This window comes from Carassius auratus, unplaced genomic scaffold (genome assembly GCF_003368295.1).
Source record: "Carassius auratus strain Wakin unplaced genomic scaffold, ASM336829v1 scaf_tig00045499, whole genome shotgun sequence".
NCBI classification, from domain to species: Eukaryota; Metazoa; Chordata; class Actinopteri; order Cypriniformes; family Cyprinidae; genus Carassius; species Carassius auratus.
In genome coordinates, this window is record NW_020526907.1 from 30,646 (window position 1) to 42,862 (window position 12,217).

Below are 12,217 nucleotides of genomic sequence, written 5' to 3' on the forward strand. Positions count from 1 at the left end.
AACGTTCCCTGTATGTTATTTTTAGGTTTAATTTGATAAGCTTAGGAGAATGTTCTGGGAACGTTCCCTGTAGGTTATATTTTTATAACTTTAAGGGAACGTTCTGCTAACCTTAAGGGAACGTTCTATTTATATTAAGAAACCTTTCCTGGATAACCAATAGGGAACGTTCTGGTAACGTTCTGGGAACCAAAAACTAACGTTCCCAGAACGTAAAATTGTTAGCTTGGTTAATGGTTATTTCCAGAACCTTCACTTCAACAAAGAACCAGCCAAGAGCTATTTCTGGCTGATATAACCTGAATTGTCATTAAACCCAGAGCTCAGGCAGGTTTACATTGATCACATACCATAAACTTTACAACTGTAACCAAGTCAATGAATGACCAAGTGGAATGCCATCGGTAAACAAAAGGCATGAGCTAATTTCTCTGGGCTTTTCTTTTGTTTACTTTTGCTAATAGGTGAAATTGCTAAATATCTGACCTATGTACCAATGCCCTCAAAGAAAAGTAGGCCTACATTTGTTCACCGAAATGAAATGCATCTTATTCTAAAATAACATGATGAAACATGAATCACGAATCTGACGATTGAGGGTGTTAGGTTAGAAGTCATCTGGTCTTTTAACATGATTGTGTAAGAGAAATGTACTAAAGAGGTAGTATAACAACAGCTTGGACAAGTTGAGGCTCGTTCACACCAGGAATGATAATTAATGCACGGTTAATTTCTGTTTATTGCGTGCTGCAGTTTTATCTCCTGCCACGTTAAATGCTTTATGATGCCTGAACATCCCTATTCTCACAGATTAACTCCTGGGTATAGGTTTGATTTTAACGTCGGTGCATTTGACCCATTTCAAGTCTTTATTTGAAAAACACATGGATGATATAGTTAAACCATTGTATTTGTTGTAACACTGTTATACAAATGGTAAAAACATGCTTACTATGCTATACTTTTAGTATTTAAAACAAGGTTTATTTTTGTAACGTTACATCTGAATAATGATTCACGATATGTAATCTGATTAGAGTGCCTCAAAACAATGTAGTTTAATTCAAAATTTCTCAAATGAATGGCTCTTTTGATCTTTTTATTTTTTATTTTTTATTAAGAATTTGTTGCACGTGAATCGAGTTTGAATTTTAATCAATCTGAGCTGCATCTTAAGCTTAAAGGGATACTCCACCCCCAAAATGTAAATGTTTGAATTAATCACGTATCCCCATGTCGTTCCAAACCCGTTAAAGCTTCGTTTGTCTTCAAAACACAATTTAAGAATTTTTGGATGAAAACTGGGAGGATTGTGACTGTGGTTCAACAGTAACATAATGAAATGCGAGAATACTTTTTGTATGCCTAAAAATATATATATAAATAGTGACTTTATTCTCCAAAAATAACAGTGCGGAGAGACACATAGGATACAAATTGTTGAATAAAGTCATTATTTTAGTTTTCTTCTTGTACAAAAAGTATTCTCGAATTTCATAAAGTTACTGTTGAACCACTGATGGCAGATGGAGTATTCTGGCGATGATTTTCATACTTTTCGGGTCCTTGACAGTGTAAGTTACTTGGCAGTCCATGGGACAGACACAAGCCTCCCGGTTTTCATCCTAAATATCTTTAATTGGGTTCCGAAGAACCAAAGAACAAAGCTTTGGAACGACATGGGGGTAAGTGATTAATAACAACATTTTCATTTTGGGGTGAAGTAACTACGATATCAAGCACATCGTAGACCCATTGAAACCAATGGAGCTACGATCAATTTAGGCTTATGATGCTTTTGGGAAATGCAGCCCTGCGTGGTTCTAGCATAAATGACAATCAGTTTGTCTGTTCCTGTTGAGCATTAAGGTAAGGTAACTGGTTTTCTGCTAACTAGTGAAACACTGTAATACAGTATGATGAGCTGCACCTCAAAATACATGTTGTTCAGATGTTCACCTGATGACAGTTCAACAGGAAATACCTGATGAGGTTGTGACAGCATTGTATGTTTAATATTGTGGCATTCACATGATGTGTAAATCTCAATTTCGAAAAAAATACCCTCATGACTGGTTTTGTGGTCCAGGATCACTTATTATATGTCTACTGTGCAGTAAGGTACTATTTCATTCTGAACTGCAGTGTTTACGGACTGTGATCTGTTGATTACACGCTCTCTCCGGCGTTCAGCCAATCAGATGCGGCTCTGTGTGTAACGCATGCTCTGATTGGCTGAGAGCGCTGCGCTGGTGAAGAGACTCACAGGCTCGGTGTTTTAGTTTAGAGCTGAGAGTCACGCAGGTGAGCGACTGCAATTCCTGACGGACAGGTAAGACTTTTATCTGCCTTTCGATGGATCTTTCACGCGATTTCCAGGCTCTTGTGGCGACATGCTGTTTCATACGCGTTAATAATCATATAATAAGGTTGAAATCGTAAAGTAAACATATTTTGTATCGCAAATAGGTAACAGGTTACCTGTACGGTATGTCTGTAGTTTTTCATGTGTGCTGTCAAGGCAGTAACTTGTGACAGGTGTTAAATCCCTGTACACATACCCTTTAAACACTGTTATTTCATGCATTTTGTGTTTAATGTACTTTAAATGATTCACTTGAGTGAGGATTTAACATTTTGGTTTAATATTGTGTTTTAAAATATCATTCATCATTCCTTTTAGGTCATTTACATTTTCTTGAAAACCAGCAGCTTTTTTCATGATTCAAAAGTCATTTGCCCAGAATATATATATTCAAATATTGTTTAAAAATAAATTTCTATTGGAACTCCTACTAAATTATTGATTTGCAAGAAATTATACTTCACTTTTGCTGAAAAACCATTGCGTATGGAGCAAAACATTCTTCTAGGATTATCAGAAGTCATTTTTGTAACACGTTTAATTCATTTGATGAAGCAGAAGGCATGCTTTTTTGTGGTTTTATTTAGTGTTTAGTGCCCTTGACACATACACAGCCAAGGGCTGGTCATAAATCTTTCCTTGGCGAAGGGTTCATCATATATTGGTGGTGTGTATGACTGATATATAGAGTATATTGAATATTCAAACAGAGAGGTTTGCTGTTTTAATGTGTACTTTGCAGATGGATGTGGACTATGTGTTTATTCTCAGTAAATGATTTGCCAGGAGCCGCAGATGACTGCTCTTCACGTCACAGGCCAGATATTTCTAGTAACTAGTGTAGTTGTCTGTGACCATGCTTAATTATGGTCAGCATCATTACACTAAAATAAACGAGCACAGAATGCTGCTACAGTTCAATCCTAATAGATTATTCCACAGAGAAGTGTAATATAAAGTTATAAAATATTTTATTTATACCTTGAATATTCTGAATGTGCATGATCATTTTTTAAACATGTTTATTAGTATTTCTTCCAAGTATCATGATCATTGTTTGTAAATAATGATCATTGTTTGTTTTTGACCTCATCGTTGACCTTTAATCAATTTCACATTCTCTGGCATATTTTTCAATAAAGAAATGTAAAGAAATGCTGAAATTTGGTGGTTCTACTTAAAAGTACATAATGTATAAAACAAAACAAAATATTCAGTAAAATAATTTTACTTACGTAATTGAAATGAGGGTCATTATAGTTAACAAAACCCATAAAACAATATTTTGCGATTTTAAATAAATAAACTTTACTCCAAATGAAAAAGTTTGTTCCTTTAATGAATCTCATTACTCAAGCTAAAATATCTTAGTACTTGGACGTAAAAAAAGAAAAAAAAGAAAAATGAGAAAAGCAACAGAATTACTAAATCTTTAAGTAAAATAGAAAAATAAAATCTACATTGAATTAATAATTATTCCTAAATTCAAATTGTAATTATTTAATTATATACTGAAAACCAACAGACAAAATCACATAAAATTAAAAATAGTTTTAATGAATAATAACGTTGTATCATGTATTCTTATGATAATTTTATGTCATCATTTAACTTCAGTTCAGTCAGTTTCGGATGCTGATGCTGACGTCACATTTACTTGTTTTTTAAGACTATAATTTCTCAAACTTTCAATTAAATGAAACAAGCGCAGATATCTGTTGGCCTCACTTTGACACTGATGTCCTGGTCGTGTTCTGGGTCTATTTTAAGCCTCCACTGCCTTGTGTAAAACATTAAGACATTCACTTTATGAAAGCAATAGCATGTGTGGGCTCAAGAGCAAGAGCAACGCAGGACCGGATTAATTCATGCTGTTTCAAAGCTGAATTGAGCTCTGTTGCACATCAAACCGATCAGATTTCACCTGTTTGCATTCTAGTCATAGTCAAAGATGAACCATCCTGAAGTCAAAGGGTGAAGTGATTTTGGTAACACAGGAGACATCATCAGGCGCAGTGGCATTCCTGGGCAAACACAGCCGAATCCATCGCCTTCTTCGCTGCGTTGTTTCTCTCACAGAGTCACGGAGAGGTGTGTGTTTGTGATTACCTGACCTCAGCGAGGCACAGCGCCTGAAATATGCTGAATGACTTGGAAACTTTGGCGGCTAACAATCTCCAGACGTTGCTGTCGTCTGTGTTTTTCAGACTCGCTCGATTTGTTCATTTTGTTTTTACATGTGGGCTCTGAGTTTTTGGGCGTTCACATATTTTCTCATTTAAAAGTTGGGGGTCAGAAAGATTTTCCTTTTTTTAAAGAAAGCACTTTTATTCAGCATGGACACCTTCAGTTGATCAAAAATGGGCATTTATGATGATTTATTTATGTTTATTATGATTTCTGTTTCAGCAGCATTAATAATGATCAGAAATGTTTCTTGATCAGCAAATCAACATATCAGAATGATTGCTGAAGGATTTTTTTCATAAAGATCTTTGCAATGCATTCTGGGATTGCCTTCTCCACAAAATAAATACACAGTTCTGCTTCAGAATTTGTCCAAGGCATCTAAGAAGGCAGTATAATCTTCTGTGGTGTGATGATTTCACCCATAGATCATTTCACCTTCAGCAGTTTCATTCTGAAGTCATCCGCTATTCGTTAGTGATATTAGTAATCTGGGCACATTGTGTTCTCTGGGCGTAGGCTTTGAGCTCTTTCATTTGCTGTGCTTTTATTTTGATTTGCTCATCTCCACAGGTGTGTCAGACAGGCCTCTGTTCTTTCACTTGTCTGAAGGGTGGATGCAGGTATTAACTGAACGTCTAGCCATCTGTGCTTAGACATTCATTGATGAACGAATCGATTTGCAGCCTGTGCAAACCAACATTTTGCGTGCAAACAGTGCAGGGGTCTGTCCTGATGGGGACGAACAATGACCCGAATGCAGTTAATCAGAGATGGTTAACAGAGCAAAGAAATAGCTGTGTGTATTTTGCGATAAATTAATCAGTTATTCAGTAATCGATTCAGTTTACATAGATGCATACCAGGGTTATTATATTTAACAACTGTAAAATGAAAAATTAATATTACAACTTTTATAATTGATTTAATATAAAAATATAAATATTTTGTTCTTGTCAGTAAACAAAATAAAATACAATTATTTTATTATTTTATTTCAGCTAGGCAACATTTCTTATTGTAATTTAGTTTAATTCGATATATAAACAACTAAAACTGAAAGTAAAAAAATTATATGGACATATTAAAAAACAATAAATAAATATTATAATAATAATAAAACTTAGATATACTTAACATTTATTTAATACTTTATTAAAACAAATAAACAAAAATATATATTACATAAAATGCTTAATAATTAATTAAAAAAATAATTTGACCCAATATTTGTCCTATGTATTATGCATTTTATGTTAAGTAATAAATGTTAATTATTTTTATTATTATTTATTTTATTTTTTATTTGGTTAAAGTTGAATGATTGGAAGTATTTGTATTTGGTATACAAATAACTAAAATAGAATTAACAATGGACATATTAATAAATAAATAAATAAATACTGTAATAAGGTAAACTAATAAATAAACTCGGATATACTTAAAATTAATTCAGTAAATTAATATTGTAATAATGTAAACTAATAAAAATTGCACAACAAAATGACTAAATATTTAACACGAAAAATAAAACAAATTCAAAATATTAATTAAAACTATAAAAGCATCTCAATGATACTGATACAAACTTAGGTTCATCCCCAAAAACCGTGAACAAAACTATGCCAAATGTTCCCATCTCTGAGCCAGACTGCTGTGAGAGTCCGTCTGTGCAGGACTCATATCTCAGACACATCTCCACAGTGTGGCGTCAACAGTGTGACTTCCGTCATTTGTACCAAGATGATTGTGATAGAGACACTTGCTGACAGAGAAACAAATGATGTTATCAGCGCCTCGTGGGTTTTAAAATAGAAGAGGCACGTAATTGTATTGGTCTGGGGATCCCTGCTGGTTTATTATCATTATTATTTATTGTTGTTGTTGTTATTATTATTTGCTTAACCACTTTAAAATGGCTTTTCGGTTGCTTTTAGTCAGAACACCTAAAGAAAATGAGACACATACAGTAAGATAATATAACTTCGCTTACCTGTCCGATCAGCAGACATCCATTCATTCATAAAAGTCAGTATTAATAGAGAGCTGCCTGTTGTGCTATTTAATGTAGCCAGCTTAGACGTGTTCTCCCTTTATTTTTATATTTACTGTTTTAATGGCAGCTTGGTAAATCTGGTGGCAATCAAATGCTCAATATCGCTACTCAACATAACTAACAGCGCTGTAATAATTAAAGGGGGGGTGAAATGCTCGTTTTCACTCAATATCCTGTTAATCTTGAGTATCTATAGAGTAGTACTGCATCCTTCATAACTCCAAAAAGTCTTTAGTTTTATTATATTCATAAGAGAAAGATAGTCTGTACTGATTTTTCCCGGAAAAACACGACCGACTGGAGGCGTGACGTGTGGGCGGAGCTAAAGAATCACGAGCGCGAGTAGGCTTTTGCGTTGAGAGCGTTTGGAAGCTGTGACATTACCATGAGGAAAAAACCATCATCCAAAACAAACCATGGCTTACAGTCAGATTCAGTGTATATTTATGATCCAGAATCAGATCCAGAGGCTGAAACTGAACGAGAGCAGCAGCAGCAAGGACTCGCTCGGAGCGGGGCTCGAACCCGGGTCTCCGATGGGAGGCGGATGCACTAACAAGGAGGCAGAGATATTTGAAGCAGTTTTACTCACTGCCTGCGGTTCCAACACACGATCGTGACCCTTTTTCCTTGGGATTGCATCATCCTTAAGAAATAAACGATACGCAAATCCGTCGTCAAACTGGGCCTTGTTTGTAAAACAAGCATCTTCGAAATGCAGGGAACAAACACAAACACTTGCACAACTCCGTTGATGCTCTGTAAAAATAAACTCCATCCACTGGTGCCTTAATGCTGTTTTTTCTTTGGTAATTTGGTAATGCCTCAGGACCCATATAAGGAAATTCCGCTCCATCTAACGTCACACAGAGCCATACTCGAAAAGAACTTTCCGAAACTTGTGACAAACCGGAAGGAGTATTTTGGGAACAAAAATACTCCTTCAAATGTACAACTTAATTTTTGAAACTTTGTCCATGTTTAGCATGGGAATCCAACTCTTTAACAGTGTAAAAAACTCAGTATGCATGAAATAGCATTTCACCCCCCCCTTTAACAGCGCGGCGCGAGACGTTAAAACTAAAAGCACGTAATTTACATCTCTACGATGATTGGTTGATATACCAGAAGCGAGGTTTAGTCTCCTCAGCACTGAAAGTGAACACTCGATGCTGATTGGCTATTTTTTTTTTTTTATCAACGGATGCACGAGAAATCAGCCCCCCCCCCCATTCATTACTTAGCGGATGTAATTAGAGCAGATTCAGCACATTAGCGATTGAAAAGCAGAACTCTCCAACTTGCATAACATGTTATGGTATTACAGCTGTGAAATTACCAACAAAAATACACTTTCTGAGACATGGACTGAAATTAATTGGCAACATTTGTGAATTTTATTGACATTAAATCGTCCTCCTCCCATTTTCACCTCAAAATTCAGATCAGATGCAGAATACCATTGTACTTTTTTAAATATATACCATGCACTTTATGATTTGCGTATTCATATAGGCTAGTACAGGCCTATTATCTAATCACAATCGTGTGTGTGTGTGTGTGTGTGTGTGTGTGTGTGCCCTCTAGAAGCTTGTGTTCTGCAAATGTACGTTTCTGTATGATGCATCCCAAAGAGGCACAAAGTCACTTACATAGACTTTTAAATGAGCTGCTAAATACTTAGCCATCTTCAAAAATCGGCTAAAAACACATCTCTTCCATCGTTATTTGACCCTCTAACTCTAGCAATCTCTACTCTAATTATGTTCTTTAAAAAAAAGGGCCTTTTTAGACTTCAATCTATTAATTTACTAATTGCTTGTTTTTCTTAAAAAAAATACAATAAAAAAAACGCTAGCTTTTCTATTCTTTTTCTATTCTATCTATTCCTGTTCTTTTTTATTTATTATACAATAAACAAAAGCAAAAAATGCCTCTAACACTAGCTTGCTCTTTTCATTTTCTATTCTGTCCGTTTACTTTTTATTCATTATATAATAAAAAAAACCTTGCTACATGTGCTGCGTTAAGCTGAGACGTGTTATAGCACTTGAATATCATTGCTCTTTTGCTGATTTTGATTGCTTTCATTGTCTTTTTTGATAGATCCTCTATTTTCCATTATTATAAGCTCTTTAAAGACCTGCACCAGCAGCTGAACTCCTCTAATGCGCAATGCCAAAAAGTGACACCTGGCCCGGGGGCGTCTCCATTGACTCTGTGTCTGTGATGGACAGTGCAGGAAGCTGTGATAGTGTGCTCAGCAGCAACTCTGGATTTGTGAGTATGACGCCATTCATTCATTTCCCAGAACATTAAAGGAACAGTGCACCTAAAACAAACACTGATTCACAATCATGTAATTCTACACCTGCTATTGCGGTCATTTTTTCCACGGAACATGAGGAAATCTTTAAGAAGATCTTTTCCATGCAAATCCAGTTCATAGTCATCCGGTCTGTTAAGCTACAAAAACACTAGAAAAGGTATCATTAAAATTCTCATTTTTGGGTGAACCACGTTTGATTTTTCAAACATGAGGAACTGTCTGTTGTCTTTATGGGGTTGAAAGGTTGCTTTTTAATAAGTACTTCTTAAAAGAGGAACAAGGAAACATGGTGTGATTTTATCTTATATAAAATAACACTTTCAATCAATCACCTTACATTTTTTTATTAAATTAAATAATAAAAAATAATCACATAACATAAAAATACATCATATATAACCAATTCTGGGTTAAAGTATTTTTTATTAATTATTTTATATAATATTTTTGTTGGAATGTTTTCTTTTTTATTATTATTGATCAAATTTATTTGGTAAATTTATAAGTATATCAACGTTTTCTAAAGCACAGTGCATTCAAATATTCAAGTAAATTTGTATAATGAACATTTACAAACATCAATGATAAAATGACACTAGATTTTTTGTATTTTTGAAAAAAAAGTATCTTCTGCTCACCAAGGCTGCATTTATTTAATAAAAAAAATGCAGTAAAAACAGCAATATTGTGAAATATTACTTTTTCAAAATGACTTTTTTATATGAATATATTGTAAAACTTTATTTTACGTTTATTTTTGTAATTTTATTACATTAATAATCATGCAGTTATTTACAAATTACATGTAATCAAACCGAAGGTGCAGCAGCAGCACTTATTTGAAGTTGCAGCATTAGATTATAATAGTCATTCTTTATTATTATTATTAATGTAATTCAACATTCTTTGCTGAATGAAAGTATCAAATTATTACTTTTTTTTTTTTTTAAAGCACATTTTCTTTGTTTGATAGAGTGATGACAGTTACCTTTCTGCTGAGGAGAGAGCCTGTCTCATGTTCCTGGAGGAGACCATTGAGTCTCTGGAGGTAGAAGATGACAGCGGTTTGTCTGACGACGAGTCTGATTGCCCAATTAATGGCCTGAAAGAAAACACTGCTCAGCGAACATCCATGCACAAGAACAGATCTGAGGGTAAGCACTAACAGAATACATGAAAGTACCTTTAAAAATGGTCTGTTTGAGTAATGGCTCATAAATGTTCTCCTTCAGAGCTATCAGCCCATGAGGATCCAAACAAAGTGACTGGAAAAGACCGTAAACCTTCTCAGAAGTACCTTGTGCCACCTCCATTACTCCTTGCCAGTGGGAATGCCAAGATAGTCAACAAACCAATGGAAACATCGCCCAAGGAAACACCTGTGGCTTTTATTGATGTACCTGATGGGTTTAGATCAAGCCCTGACCTTCACCAACCAAGACGGACCGTTCCAGAAGAAGCTACTTCAAAAGTAGCATCTTCCAAAAAAAGCACTGGACAATCAGTTGATGTGGTGGACTTGCCACCCTCATTCACACCCGAACCTCCAGTTCAAACAAGTTTACAAAGCGACTCGAAAGCCAAAGATGGTGCACCTAAGAGTTTGGAGGTCAAGTCTCAGTCGAAGCAGGAGAAGGTTTCCTCAGAGGTGCCGCTTGAATTCATTCCTCCACCCTCAGACTTCATGGATGAACCAGTGGAGAAAATAAGCCTTGCTTATTCGCCACCGCCTCCTGTTTACAACAAGCCACCGGAAAGGGTTCCCGAACTCCCCAAAATGGAGTCTGGTGGATCCATCAAGCCAACAAAGGTGACCAAATCAGATCCAGAATGCACATCAAGTGGACCGTTATCCCACAATGTGATTGGAAACCCATGCAACAAGGCCTCCTTGAAGAAAGCTCCTCACTTGACACCATTGATGGTTGTGCAACAGTCTGCGACGGACAAACCCCTGATGCCTTTGCCATCTTCAGAACACAGTTCTGCTACACTGAAAGAGTCCAGCGATCCCAAAAGCCCACCGGCTGTGGCACCCAAACCCAAGAAGCTCCCATCGAATATCGTCTTCAAAAGCCACAAGGACCCGGGAAACACACATTCGTTACTTTCTCAAACCGAACGAACTCAGATGGATCCAAAGAAAATCCGAATGGAGGCGTTGAAAAAATTAGGCCTGCTGAAGAACGAAGAGATAGAAACGGGCCACGGCGTGTCTCCTTCTCATTCACCAACATTCAAAGCTAAAACTCGTCCTCAGTCGTTTGTAACCCAACAGATCCCATTCGGGAACCATCCAGACTTCCCAAAAGCCCCATACCAGATGACGTGCATCTGGGAGACACACTAAAGTACCAAGATAAGAAAAGCAGGGAAGTTTCACTAAAAAACCAAGCGACAAGATCCTACGAGATCAAAACGGCGTCCCTGGAGCGCACGAGATCTCGAATGGCTGCTAACCCTGTGCCAAAGACGACAAACCCTCAAAGGACCCAAGTTGAGTTGTCTCCAGGTCAATTACGAAAGAGCAGAGCTCGACCTTTTTCTGCAGGGAGCGCCAAGGACTTTGGCATCGCCCATCAAGTTGAAGACTCAACCAAATCGCTCAAAGCGGCTGCAGCTCATCCAGGAAACGACGGGCAAAAGTTGCATCGCTCCGGAATAAGTGTGATGATCTCTCCACAAGGTACAAATGGAGAGAACCGAAGGGAAGCCTTGAAGAAACTGGGATTACTGAGGGACTAATGGATGGTACTACTGGCCTTTCGATGTATTCTGGGACATTAACATTGAAAGGACAAATGCTGATGATATGGACTTTGACAATGTTTGTGATGCTTTTTCATCGATTTCGGCTTGATCATCGATTTGCATCTTTAGGTACCTGCTTAAGTAACTGACACTTAAGTAACGTGATATATGCACTTATAGTAAGGCTACGTCCACATGAATCCAGATCATTTTGAAAACAGCATTTTCTGCTCTTTTATCGTCATAAAAACGAACTTGGGGGTAACACATTAAAAGTAACTCAAGTTACGTAATCTGGTTTAATTAGTCAATAAGAAATTGCTTTAAAAATTTACAAAAAAAAATATCCGAGCTGCTTTTTCAAATAAGCAAAAGTTACTTTGATTTCCTATTTATTCGCTGACATGTGTCTCCATGTTGAGAGAAATTGGGAGGAGGTTGCTGAGGCACTTTCTTCAGCCTGAGGCTTATTAATTTCACTTTTTGTGTGAAAAAGGCACTTACAGTTCACAAAAATAACTAATGCATT

At 36.3% G+C, this 12,217-nt stretch overlaps 1 protein-coding gene across 1 annotated transcript; it reads left to right on the plus strand.

The window, feature by feature from the left end:
- The first annotated feature begins 2,254 nt into the window (after nt 1-2,254).
- On the plus strand, nt 2,255-11,938 carry LOC113087912 (specifically androgen-regulated gene protein-like). Its single transcript, XM_026255664.1, is given in 5 exon segments — nt 2,255-2,332; nt 8,715-8,888; nt 9,911-10,091; nt 10,170-11,198; nt 11,201-11,938. Coding segments are annotated over 4 exon segments (1,797 nt in total). The 5' UTR covers nt 2,255-2,332; nt 8,715-8,783; the 3' UTR covers nt 11,683-11,938.
- Nucleotides 11,939-12,217: the final 279 nt, after the last annotated feature.